At 39.4% G+C, this 14,546-nt stretch overlaps 1 protein-coding gene across 4 annotated transcripts in view; it reads right to left on the minus strand.

Moving 5' to 3' along the window:
* The window catches only part of THSD7B (thrombospondin type 1 domain containing 7B), a 308,502-nt gene that overhangs the window by 165,644 nt on the left and 128,312 nt on the right, over positions 1 to 14,546 (minus strand). For all 4 annotated transcript variants that reach the window (XM_027656313.1, XM_027656314.1, XM_027656315.1 and 1 more), the window contains 2 exons: positions 6,303 to 6,458; positions 4,421 to 4,618 (listed from right to left, as the gene is read on the minus strand). In XM_027656313.1, coding sequence (XP_027512114.1) covers positions 4,421 to 4,618; positions 6,303 to 6,458 — 354 coding nt within the window. The remainder of the gene's footprint in view (positions 1 to 4,420; positions 4,619 to 6,302; positions 6,459 to 14,546) is intronic.

Below are 14,546 nucleotides of genomic sequence, written 5' to 3' on the forward strand. Positions count from 1 at the left end.
TCAATCTTATTTTCTATCGTTATTGCAGCCTAAAATAGATATGGAAAATAACAATAAAAAGGGTGCCCAAGTTGCTTCATCAGCAACATTTATGAGTTAAAATATATGTTTATATATTTCTTAGCACCTAAATCAAACAACTGTGAAATTACCCATGAAGGCAGAACTTCTCCTGACTGGACTGAGGTTCTACCTGCTGATCCTGAGCCGAGTCCTGCTGTCTAAGGTTATCTGCAGTTTTCTGCACTCTACTACAGCACTGAGTTCCCCTTCACTCACCATACTCTCAGTGCTTGTACCTCTTGCATAGACAGAAGCAGCAGAGCACACAAAAGATTATTATGATCATTGTCTTCAAAAAAAAAGAAATGCAATACATTTTGGCTACTGCCCAATTGCACTTGAAAACGAGAAAGTTTTAACCGTGTTCATGTTTTGCGAACTGGAAAGTTTTTAGAGAGTTATTTTCATCTGGTCAATGCACAGTAATGTTTGTCGGTTCTAATCAAGACTGCCCAAAATCAAATGTCAAATACTTGCAACTATCTGATCAAGAATACATTACAAACAGGCAATTATTCAATTCCTTGTTGAAAACAAAAAACAACAACTCTGAGACAAATCACAAATAATTTGAGTTGTCTGTGAATATAAAAAAAAAAGAGTTTTCAAATAAATTCTTTGATCTGAATTATAGATCCATGTACCCAGTGATGCACTTACACCATCCAATTTTCAGTATCATCATCAATTTTCCTATAGCAGTCTTTTGGTTTCGCAGACTTTCCCAAAAATATAATTCGTCCTTCACTAGCTAAATAAAAAACACTTTGCTGAGAAATTTTGTTTGGAAAAAGTATGCAATAGAGGTCTTTTGCCATTCTGTGCATTACTTCACATTGCATTTCTATGCATTATTTTATTTCATTTGATTTATTGCACTACTGTGTTTTGTTGATACAGAAGAAGAGCACTCGAGGGATATGGACCAGACAGTAAGAGCATCTCACATGCATCATATACATGTTCAGTAACTTATTAACAGAGATTAGAGACACTGCTAGTGGGAGCAGACACCTAACAATGACAAAGTAATGAGATTATTATTGTCTTCTCATTACTCCTCATTTATGCCAAAGTACCGCAAATCACAAATTACAGACTCCAGCTACTCCATAAAAAAACTGCTGTACACAGTATGTGCTCTGTGGAGGCCACTTCATTATTAGAGATTAACCTATTCAAGGAACAAAAAGTCATTTCTGTACCTCTAGATCAAGTGGAAGTACGAGTGTTACATCACTGAAATTCATACAAGTCCTTACAAAGAGATACTGCTTTGAGAGGGAAGTCTTCAGAGAAACCTTGCAAACCACAGTTAGATCCATCAGTGACTTGCTCCAGCTCAAGCCAGCAGCCATTTGTTACCTGGGTCAGTACCACAAAATCTCACCAGAAAGGATGGTTTTTTAACATGGGAAGGACACTACAAGGGATTCAAAAGTGGAGTTTCAGCTGGAGGAACCTGTTTGTTATCCACTGCTCCCTGCTCACCTCTTTCATGGCACACGTTGGCCCCATGGACATGGCATGGGAGAAGGACAATGGGGTGACCAGAAGTGGGACAGAGAAGGGCTAATGCCTTGTGAACTTCACTTGCTGTCTATCAACATATTTCAGAGAGAAAGAGGCACCTCCAAGCTCCACCTTGCTGGAGGGAAGTTTAGTTCAGCTGGATCCCACAGGCTCCAGCAGCAGCAGCAAAGTCCTCTGCCACGGGGCAGGACTGAAAACACGGCCAGTTCCCCTCCACTGCAATCGGTGTGACTGAAGCTTGGTTTAGGCAAGTGAAAAAACAGTCTCCTCATGAAAAGGGCCTCCTGTCTCTGAGCCATGGGGAGCAGCACAGAACAGCCAAGTGTTACACAGCAGAGCACAGGCTGGGGAAGGACTCGGGTTCAGCCACACTGCGGATGGAGAAAGAAGCGAAGGTGGGCAAGGGCAAGAAGGTGTGATGTGAAGCTGTTCTGCATCATGGCTGACACAAACAGCACTGAGATCAGCTCCTTCTCAAGAGAAGTCAACCAACACACTGCAGCAAGAACAGGAAAAAGAGTGCCAAAAAGTCTGGCATTCATGTGAAAATGAAGGCGTCTTGCAGACAGAGAAGACCCAAAGTACCCTAATGAACATACTCCAGGCCCAAATGAACCGTTATTAAGATGATGATACACTGGATTTTGTCATGTAACAGGGTCCAAAAAAATTATTATTTTCATCCCTGTAGGCTTTCAGTGGGAATACTGAACAACAATGCCAGGCATGGATGATGGAATGACTGGATAAATTACTGGATTTTAGGAGACAGAACTGAATTCTAGAAAAGATGCTCAAGTAAATGCAAATACCAGCACATAATACAGCTACCCTAAATGCTTTCAGCAGGACTCTTACTTGCACAGAATATTGAACATGTGTACAGTGGTAAGCACCAGCATAGGCCTTATGCTATTTTACCTCTAATTGATACATCGTGTTTCACATGACTCCCTCCTGGCCTCCTACTACCAACTAACCAGCTCTTCCAGGTAAAACACATTATGCCAGTCTGACACTTACTCCAGCTTCTAGCTGAAAAGAGAGACTTCTTCTTGCAAAGGAAATTTACCTAAGAGAATATTACAGAAGGAAACAAGGTTATGAACAAAGCAACTAATGTTACTGGATTCAGGGAAGAAGAAACAATTTGATTTTTTTTTCCAACTTCTACTTTAAGGACTCTTCCAGACCTCTCCTACCCAACCAAAAATTCAGAAAGGTTTAAAAGTACTATTAAGCAGTGCTTCTAACCTGCCTAGATATAGATACTTCCTTGTGAAACCTTCTCAGTTATAACTGGATACTGATCACGTTTAGTGACAATGTTTGTCCTGAGGTGGTAGGGTGGGAAGAATGTTTATTTTGTAACTAGAATATGCACAGAGTAATTGAAATTAAAAGGATATTGTGAGATCTCCAATACCTTGTTGAACAACTGAGTGAAGAAGAGGCACTTCAAAGGCCTGGCTTCTGTAGGATCATAGCCACAGAGAACAGTTCGATCAGAGATCAAGGAGTATCTGCCCTGGAATGTGCTCTCCTTCCCAGCCACAAGTTGGTGCATAGACATGGATGTTGGTATAGTTCTAACAGTGTGAAGTACATGGTGCTCCTTAGCAATACCATCCATCTGCACACTTCACCACAGGCCTGGACCTACAGTTACGATCGCAGATCAGCAGAGACCACTCAGACAAAATCCACATTCAGCTCTCTGCTCTCCACTATATTCTGGCTGTGTCATTTTATAACAGTTGAAGATTTCTTCTCTTTTTCTCCCCATTCTCAAAAATTTACAAGAAAACCACACAGATTTAAATGTATTTCAGGAGAATCTGTGCTCTTCAGACAAAACAGCCATCATTTCTTTCTGTCAGGTTCTAATGCCTTGTGAAGGACACACTATTTTAACCACTTGCCAATTAACCCCTCCTGTTATCAACTTGAAACTGTTTCCTGTGATTGGTCTCAGTACCATGTAAAAGAAGAATTCTCCATTTCAGACATAATATCAGGCTCTAAAGTTGCACAATTTTGCCACTTTTGAGATGATAGCACAGTCTTGCTGCGACTAAGGACTGCAAAATCGTGCTCCAAGTAATTGAATCTAAAGATCTGACAACACTGACCTTATCAAGGAATGAAACCTTTGGCTGAGGTTCAAACCAAACACAAGAAATAACATCTTGCTGGTTGTTTGTAAACGTCATATAAAAATGTACTTATTCATTATTAGCAACTTGTACACTGAACACTCTGCAGGTCTCCAACTGCAGGTCTCAAACTGCTGCCAAGTGAAGGATTACTTGGTACAATCATTTCAGTGACATCTTAGTCCTGTATTAATTTTGGCAGCGCAACCAAGCATCCCTTCTCATGACTGTAACAGGGTTATCACAAGATAAACATTCAGACCACACACTCAAAACTGAGGATAGAAGAAATGCTAAGGGCTGGGTTAATATTTTGAATGCCCATAGTGCTGCTGATCTGAGTGACAGCCTCAGTTTAGTACAAGATGAGCAAGAGGGAGGATTCCAGGCAGAACCAGGACACCCACTTTTGTGGTGATAAGGCCAGGAATGACAGCACATGACCTGCACTGGTGAGTCATCTCCCTTAGGATAAAATAGAAGAGGAAGCTCCAGGCAAAATCCCAAGTCCTATCAGCACCAGGCTCTCATGAGCAACACAGCCAACTCAAAAAGCTCAAACTTCCATGAAAATTCAGTACAGAGATACTTTAAATGTCTTCAGCAAAATGTCACTTTAGAAGGCACAAAAAACCACAAATGGCTTTTGAGACCATACCACTGCTCACCTTTCCTGCTCTTGCAGACGGCGTTCAGGATGCGGTGTCCAGGCCCACATTTCCCATGGTCAGTCACACATTCTCCTTCTGAAACAACCCACTCATAGCACAGAGGGTCTTCACAAGGAATAGACTCCACTAAATGGGGACAGCCTGCCAGGGTGCCCACTGGATCCACAATCACTTGCCTTTGTCTCATCCTAAAGCCTGGAAAAAGCATAACCGAATTAATTGGACCACAGCAAAAATATTTATACAATCAGGAATAGGACTATACAGGGCACCTGGAACAGGGGGATAAACAAGAGTACAACATTTACACACTGGATTGGCTGGGATGGCACTCGGCTGCATGTGCCCACTTGGCTGTATGTGCTCACAGCTCGGCCTGTAAAATCTAAGAGTGTGTAAAAGAACTCCAGCAACCCACATTTTTCACATTTCTTTTTCCCTTTTATCAACATCAGATAGAAATACACATGTCAAAATACAGAAATTTACCAGTGATGCATACATTAATGCAATAGTAGCATTAATATAAAAAGAGAGGAACAGTTAAGGAACTGAAGATATAAAGGACATCTATACTCTACCTGGGAATGCACTAACAAAAAGATTTGTTTTGAGACACAGCAGAGCAGTTTACTAAGAAATTAGTATTCTGCTTTATGAAGGTGCAAGGTTTTCTGATACATAATGCATATCATACCTCTTTGAAATGACATCCTATTAAACTGGAAGATTCAAATGTAAAGTGGAAGAAAAAGGTTACAGAAATAATCATAGAATTGATTACATAATCTACCTCCTCTGAATAAAGCCAAAAGTCATGTTGCTACATAAAATGGAGAACTAATACACAAGTATCTTTCAGCATGTCCTGTTATGTAGATGACACAGAATTCTGAGAAAAAGGTAGGAAAAAAATATATGGTGGTCTTTCCTCCAACAGTCTCAGAGCAGGGGCAAATATACAGCCTTAGTAGAGGCCACGTGGAAATGTTCTGCCCATGAAACAGAAAAGGAAATTAAAAATAAAACATTCCAAAGAACATAACAGATCAAACTTTCACAGTTCTCAAATAAGCAAAAAGAAATTATTAAAACTATTCAAACATGAAATGCTTTTGCAAGTATTTATATTTGGATATTCATTTTTTTATTATTTCTCTTTTAATTTGAAAAATTTTGACCAGATCAAATCATTTCACAAACTTAGGCAGTTTTCAGAAAAGTGTAATATCCAAACAATAATATCCACTCCCTGACATGGACTCCAACGGTCATCTTTTCAACTTAGAGCCTTAGGAAAGGCTCTGCAAGGAATCTCAACGTGTTGCAGTAACAAACCTGTACAGCAGTCAATTAAAAACCAGGGGAGGTTAAATTATATTTGTATATCCTTCTTCAGGAATTTAAACCAAACCCAGGAGAACAGAACAACCTCTTGGGTCAGGCTGACTGCACATCTCAGGGCTGTGGGATGCACCTTAGTCCTGACACGTTCCAGCCAGCTGCATTGCCCTGGAATCCGGGCACGCAGCAGGACTTCCAAGGGGAATCAGAGAGGAGCAGCCTGGCTGCTGCTAGCCCAAGAAATCCTCCTTTCTTACAAGTGTAGTGCAGGATAAAGGGATCTGAATCAGCTTGAAAAATTCTTATCTTTTTTTTATTTCTCACACGAATAACTGCAAAAAGCTTTTAAAGGTCACATTCCGCTACACACACCTAAGAGCTTCATCCTATGTTCGATTAATTTTTGAAAGGAAAACACATTAAGCTCCCGATGTAGAGTTTGACACCACTGTCTTTGCAATGTTATTGTAATATTCCATGGCCTGCCTTAGACCTCCTCAATGCTGCCCAAGGAACAGAGAAGGGCTGCCCTCACCTCTGGCTCCGTGGCGGTGCTGGCAGTTCTCGTGCAGGCAGGGACCCCACGCCGACCACAGGGACACCACGCACTCGGCCGGGCACGGCAGGTGACACACCTGGGAGCTGGAGGGAGCAGGACCCTGGCAGAGCTTCCCATCTACTGGTCTAGCAACTAAGAGATAAAAGGAAAAAAAGAAAATCAAGGCTGTAACTTCACCCTGACATCGCTCCAGGAGTCTGCTGCTGACCTTAGTTTTCCAAAGTGCACCAAAATCCAGTGGGTTTTTTTCAGGGTCTTATCTCCCTGAGCAAAAAGTTAATCCTGTGTTCAGCAAGGCACGTAGAAGTTTTATCTAAATTGTCTGTACTCAGCAAGCCAATTAAGACTACGCTTAGTGGTAAACAGGAGCTTTAAATCTAAATTCAGTGCTGATTTTCGACAATGCTGGAGCAATAAACTGGAATCTAATCCCTGCATTTATGGTCTCTTTATACCAGACTGGATAGAAAGACATCTAAGAAGGAAATCCAAAAAGTTCATGTTGCAATTGGGAGCTAGGTAGAGGCAGATGACTAAAACCCAAGCATGGGGGAATCTCCCCATCCCCATCCTCTTCAGGGGCACTGCCACCTCTGGATTATGGATGATTATTTTGAATTTTGTTCATCTACTTCCAATAAAATTGAGCAGAGATCTTGATTTCTTCTATGCAGACACATGCAGGAAGCATCTTTCACGCCTGGGAGGTGAGACATTTACTGGAGTTGCCAGGCATGGATCTCCAATCCTCTTTATCCCAGAAATGAGCTGACTCCAAACTCTGCCAAGGACCAGTTTACTTGATACCAACAATAAATTTGGAAATTTTACTCCCTTTGTATTTCCATTTAACATTAGAGATTTCTAGTTTCAATTAACTTCCCTCACCTTTTTATTTGGGGCAGAGGAAGGAAGGAAAAGAACGAGAAAGACTCCTCAATCTATCTTCTGAGTCATTATATGATATTGCATTTTAATTACTTTATGGGCTGAATTTGGCTGTCTCTTTAGATAAATCAATATCAAAGCAGTCCTTCAAAAGGCTTGTTTGAGTTTACTCTGCCATGGTATTACCAAGCCTTCATTAATTTTTATAGCTACTGAGTTTGTTTTATCCTCATTTTTATTTTTAATGTCTGTTTTTCTTTGCTTCCATGCATGGAATTGATTTGAAAAGAATTTATAAAAACATGCCCAATATATGAGTAATCTTTTCTTTTTCTGATATTTTACCACTTTCTTTAAAATGAATCATTTGAAGAAAAACACAAGCTCTTTTTTTTTGAACACAAGACTTCAGTGCTCAAAATCCCCATACATTTTGATTTACACATCCTGAAGCTGAGACTTCAGACAATATCAGTGCTTATGATTCCAGCTCATCAGAATAACAGGATTAAACAACAGCGTGATTTAATACTAAGCTGAAAGATAATACATTAGTAAAAAAGACCATTTTCTGAATGACTTCTGAGACACTGTAAGGCCTCTGACATGTTCATTTAGAGATTAGAACAAGGTGGCATAAATCCAATTCACCTGAATGCTCACACAGAGAGACCTTTTCTGGAGACCTTGCAAGAGAAGTGACAGACAGAATGAAATAAATATTAGAGTTTTAAAGATAAGAGTATTTCTTTTACCAAGAAGTCTCATGCATGGTTTAACCTGCCTTTCAGCATCAAGCTTTGCAAAACTGTATCAGTTTTTGAGAGTTCACCCGAAGAAATGAAAGGAAATAAAACTGAGTGCAGATGGTCAACACAAGGAATGAAGTCCAGTCCTACTCTGCTCTAATTCAAGGTGTCATTGGCAGGAATGGCTCTTTCCGCCTCACTGCTTTTTAGATTTCTATACTGAATTTAACTATTTAAACATGGAAGCCACTCTATAAAGTCAGATTGTTCTCCTGCCTTGAAAACCGACCAGTGCGCCTGAGGGTATTTTAAATTGATTTTGGATAAAAGAAAAACAAGAAAAATTGATCACAAAAAGTTCAAGGGCCTACCAGCCATCCCAGACTCATAGAAGTCTCCCTATTCTGAAGGATTCTTCCTATTCTGAAGGAAATCCCTGCCTTCCTCTCCCTGCCAACCATCTCCTGCTCCTCCTCCTCCCTGGGGCTGATGCCCTATTTAATTCTAGCACTGGGAGCTCTTTTCCCAGGACCTACATCCTACCTGTCACTGCAGTAAGACTGCTTGATTACTCACTTCCTTAGGTAGTTCTTTATATTCCATAAAAGGTAAATCAGCAAATATCATTCTAATCAAATACACAAACACACTCTAAGTCTGTGTCAGCTTTTACTCACTCTACACTGACTACAAGCCTTCAGTCAAAGTCTCCAAGAATTAGATAAGAACAAAAAACTCCAAGCTGCATTAATAAATGCATATACAACACCATCCTTTTCCAACACCAGGCAGGTACAGAGAGCCACAGTTTCCAGCACAATGGCCAGAGTGACTGGATAGACCAGCAGAGTCCTCTTTAAAAGAACTTCATTCCTTCTTCAGTCATTTGATTAAAATCTCTGATTTCCATCTGTTTTATTTCAAAGCTTGATGTGATTTGCTATTGCTATTCTTGCAAACCCTAACAATTTTTTTCTTTTTTTTTTTTTTATTTTAAATTAAGGATAAAGTGGACTTTTTTTGTGAACCTTTTAAACACCAAAATCCTCACACACCACATCCTCCAAATGGCACAAGTAGCCTGGCTGGGGATGTCCTATTCAGGAAAAAAGCCTGACATTATGCCTATGATAAATGAACACAGCTGCTAGGAGTGTCTTTAGGAACAGGCCAGCCTTCTGATTTTGTTCAATAATTGACTCTGCAATGGCATTTTCCTACATTCATACAGAAAAAGTGCTTTTTGTGTAATTATTTTCTTGGAACAATGTCAGTCTTTTTGGTGGGGGGGGAAGGGGAAAGGCAGAAGCCAGAGAAGCGAAGAGTGGGAGGGAGAGGCAACATCTCTGATTCAAGTAGCAGCTTATTTATGACACTTGTTCTTACCTTTTAAAATCCTGTGTTCTTCCCAATCTATAGAACAAACTTGGAAAAGCAATCAAGTACTAATCTGGGAGCCTCTGAAACATTGCACATTTCTATAGCTGTTATATTGAATCTCTCCTTTATAAATGCGACTGCAGCTGTTCCCAGCACCAGTGTCTTGCCTCAAGTTGGAATTTTACTATTTGCTGTTATTTTCAGGTTATTGCTACCAGCAGGAGATAATAAATTGGGTTCTAAAGTGTCTTGTTTCCCTATATATTTTTACGGAGGTAATGATTTGGAGGAAGAGTGGAAGAGGAAATCAGCTCTGATATGATTATTTCCATAATGTAATTTTCAGCCAATAAATAAATTATCTTTGAATACAGTCATGTGGACAGATACTTGCAGGCACACATACCAACACTATGTTAAAAGCAATGCTGACCAGACAGAGGGAGAAATGCATAGGATAGCATTTTGGATGCAGGGATTCCTGTCAAATATGGTTTTTCAACTCCTCAGGAGGTAAATAACTTTTTTTTTTCCTGGACCTTAACTACATTTCCTTTTTACAATGAAATCCCAAGTATTTTTTATATTAAAATCAAAATGAGACATTTCCAAATATCACTAACATATCTGGCATACACACAGAGATATCAGGTCTGTCTCTTACATATTGGTGCAGCGTATTTTAGGTAATATTCAATTCTGAAGGAAATAAATCCATATGTTTACCATTTCTTTTGGCAAAACTAACCCAAATTAATGATTTCCCGAGTACAAGAAAGGTACCAGAAAGGGATGGCATATCCTTGTGAAAGTTCTTACTGCCTCTGCCAGGACTTATAAACCAAGGACACTTGGATCAATACAAAGGGAAATTACTTGAGAAAATCACAAAGGAATGAGTTATGCTATAAAAACACCTTTGTGTGTAAAACACAATAGGGATAAACCCAGTACAACGTTTGTAAGCAATTTCTCTAACCTGAAAGACTTATAGCAAAACCAAAATATTACACAAGGGAGAAGTGGTGAGTGCAACTTAAGCAGCCTGGAATTGACACCAATCCCAGCCCGTTGCATCCCTCCATTAAGGAGCCTAATGCACGCCATGCCTGATGGAAAGGCTTCCTTTAGGCTTTTAGGAAGAATCAATTAGTTTTGAAGTCACCAGGCACAAAGTTGAAGTCCTATTTTCAATTAAAACCTATTTAATAGACAAGGAACAACGTATGAATAGAAGGCTGATCACAGTATGAAAGAGGGTTAATAGTGGACTGCCAAGAGCAACAACAGTTTAATGTATTCCAGAACAATAAAGATCCTCACAATTTTATTAAAGTGACACAGGCAAAAAGTGTCCCTGTATCCATATCCTCTGCTGTACAACAGGACTGTGATCCCAGCTGGAATACTGTATTGTTTTGCTACAGCAGAATTTGTGGAGACTAACGGCAGAAATCACAGATCTGGCAAAAATTCAAAGTGAATGTGGGGCTTCTCACCAGCAGCCACATGACTGAGCAGACCAAAAGTGACAAGTCATTAAGAGCGTCCAGGAAAAACAGTGGAGGCAACAGGGATGCTGGGACGGCAGTGAAGGCAACGATAGGAAGGACAAAAGGGCTCCGTGGGATGTTTGAGCCTTTTGGCTGCTACCCAGAAAAGGCTGGAAATCACTGGGACAGATCACCAGAGAGGGTGAGAGAAGTCACAAGGAAAACAGGGAAAAAAACCTAAGAAACAGTGAAGAAAACCCATGAAAATTTCATTTCATTTATCTCCAATGTCTTCTGTTCCAGGACAAGCCCAGCCACCGTTGGCTCTGTTCTCTCTCCACAGTGTCCCAGTTTGTGGCATTGCCTCGCACATACAAATCTTTTTAATTTTCCATCTGACTCAGTGTTATTGTCTGAACACAATGCAGCTCCCTGGCCTCATAACAACAACAGGACAAAATTACGCAGAACAAACCATCACTGTTTTGAATAAAATGAATCCAGTTCCAGTGGCAGAAAATAATGACAAAAATACAGATGCAATTAAAATCTTAGCTTTCAAGGGTAAAAGCCTGAACTAAAACCTCGTGAACTAACTGGGCTGCATATTATTTGCTAGATACCATGGCCAACTATACAAATAAAAGTATTTTTAAAGTATAACTATTTCATGGTCATAACAAAGAGTTTGTTGACAAAAAAAAAAAAAGGCCTATTCTTTATAAGGCACCTCTTAGAAGGCACACTTCTTTCACTGTCAGAGTCCTTTTATACATTATTCTCTTCATTTTAGTTTAATTAGTTTCAAGACATGAAAGAAGTGAAAATGTTATACCTCTAAAAGACATTAGGGAAAATGTTTTTTTCCTTAATGGATTCAAACTAAAATTTTTGAAATACGCATTTAAACACTACTGTCAAGCACTGAAACGATCTGAATAAAATCATTTCCTCTCCTGCTTCTAAAGGGTTTCCCCCGAAGAAGCCAGCTGTTACATATTTATTTTTCCATTATGTGAGTTGTATCTCATAAATTCTGCTCAGCATTTGGTGAGCTTACAGATCAATAACTCGGCATCCCAGAATATAAATCTGATGCAGACTTCCCTGAATATATTTCACACTTCAGAGGTGTATTTCTCATCTTTTCAAGCCAGTGCGGTCATCCCAGTGACAAACAACTAGTTTGCCAGTTTGGGACTAAAGGGATCCTTGGGGGGGTTGTTCTTCCACTTGAGAATGTGGTTTCTGGGATTCAGGTCAACTAAGCCCCAGGCTGGATGCTCCTGCTGTCGGACCATGAGCCAGCAGAAGAAAGCCTTTTCCACACCACTGCTGACCACCAGTTCTCTCCCCCACCATGGTTCTAGTCAAGTTTTCTCATAACTAATATATTCTAACCTATTCTTTTTCGACTTCATAAACCAGACAAGGACAACAGGATTTAAACATCAAAGTTCTAAAATTCTAATTTCCGTAGAGTAAATTAATCTTCTCATTCCTGCAGCTTCACCAGCATAAATTTACAACAAGAACAAGAACAAAACCAAAAAAAAAAAAAAAAGAAAGGTGTGCATTTAATACAGGGCTCGTATTCCTCACAGGGCTCATATTCACTCCAACAGTGCAGAACCTGCATCAACTCCAACGGGCAGCTTATCTCCATCAACACAGTCTTTTCCCAGTAAATATGCAGGATGGCAACAGCCATAAATGACAACATCCTGCACAACCAACTTCCAGTTTCTAAAGAGCTGGACCTGGTGGTTCACAAGACAGCTGGCACCCAAGGGGATGGCGGCACACACAAATCGGATTCTTCGTTGGTATTTCTCTCTTCCCAAAACTACTTCCATAGTTTACTGAACAGATGCCACATGTACCAATTTGAAACACTAATCCCCCAGAAGACAAGCACTGGAAGATCATGATTCAGAGCAGAACAAAGAACTTGCAGGGGAAAAAAATGTGGTACCTTCATTAGGAAAGTGTACAGAGCAAAGAAGGAAAACCAGAATATTTTAGAGCTAAAAAAGATAAAAGGGCAGAAAGAAAAAGATGAGGAAAAACAGAGAATAATACAAGATACGAATGAAAGGAGTTGTCAAATTAATCTCTGTGCAAACTCCAAAGAGGCACCATTTTCTGGAAAATAAAACAAAGCACCAAAACATCTCCCATACGGGAATCAAGAACAGTCTGAAAAGTTCACTCATCAGATAAGAAAGGAATAGATATTTTTGTCTATCAGCAGTAGGGAGAAAGCTCAACATTTTGAGGAAAACAAGAAAGTATAAAGGCCATAAAATCATCATTTTGAGAGTCGTATAAGTTGGAGTTAGATGAAAGTGCAGGGGAACAGTTTCAGTTTCAGACCATTTTGTGATTCTGTCAGTGAAGTGGCTTGTAAGACAAAACTACATAAGGGAATACACACAGGGATGGATCAGAAAGTAACCATTAGACCTGAAAAGGTACTTGAGTATTTTCCAAGTCCTTAACTCTAAACAGACTAAAGGAGATTTTGCTGCTACAGCTGGTGACACACAAATTTATAAAAAAAAAATCTGATGTAAGATGAACCAGGTGGAATTGCATCCTAAAAATAAAGCAAAAATTAGTATAGGCTAGGAAACTACAGTGGAGTAAGTCAGTCAAGATAATATGTCTACTAACAGGGGAGGGCTGAATGTCTCTAAAAGGAAAGAGACTTCTGTAAGAAAAAGCTTTGCAGGGTAACACTAAAAGGTATCCAAAAATAATGAAGGCACAACTATCTCACACACCTGCTATTGAAATTCAAGATCAAATAAAAATAAATATAAGGAGACAAATATGATGGAGACACTCATTAAGCAAAAAAACTGCAGACAAGACTTTAGAACCTTGTACAGGTAGAAGAATTCTATGTGGATTTTCAGATGGAAAATAACAAAGATTAAAAAGATAGGAACCTGCAGTGATTTGCTGGTGAGATGGTAATAAGAGATACATTTTATTAGCCAAGTTTACTATGCTGGGTAAATAATAAAGAGGATTCAAGGGAGAAGAGCATTTCACAAAAGTCTTTTCAGTCCTATAATTAAAACTTAAGCAGGCAGGCTGCAAAAAACATTATAAGAAAATTCAAAAAGTGAGAGGCAAATTGGATCTCATTCAAACAAGTAAGAAAGAAAAAATGTCAAGATATATAAGGCACAAATTTTATGAAAGAATGACAGGGCAGACAGATCCCTAGTTAGAAAGCTGCAGAAAATACGGAGAGAACAGCAATCCCAGTCACTAGGGACAGCAGGTAACTAGTTCAGAGAAGAGAGGAAATGCTTCTGGTGGATTTTATAAAGGCTGCCATCCCCAAGACTACTGATAGAGAGTTACAGTTTCTAGATAAATCCAAAAAGGAAAATTTATCAGAAAACAAAAGGATACTACCTGGTCTTCAGAAGAGAGGATAAAAAATTCCTGAGGAAGAAGATTAAATCTAGGAACCACATATGCTTATCAACTGTTTGAACACAAACACAGACACCACTCCCAGATCCTAAGAGCAATTTTAATTCCCATATCATTGGAATCATTTATTGTGATTGAGAGGAGATTTGCATAATATTCTTCCCTACTTTTACCAAATATCTTTTTCATTGGTACCCTGGGGATTGCTAGACAGTGATGTTCACCCAGATCAACTAAAATTTATTGTGGGGAAACAC

This window comes from Corapipo altera, unplaced genomic scaffold (assembly GCF_003945725.1).
Source record: "Corapipo altera isolate COAL_440 unplaced genomic scaffold, ASM394572v1 68, whole genome shotgun sequence".
NCBI classification, from domain to species: domain Eukaryota; kingdom Metazoa; phylum Chordata; class Aves; order Passeriformes; family Pipridae; genus Corapipo; species Corapipo altera.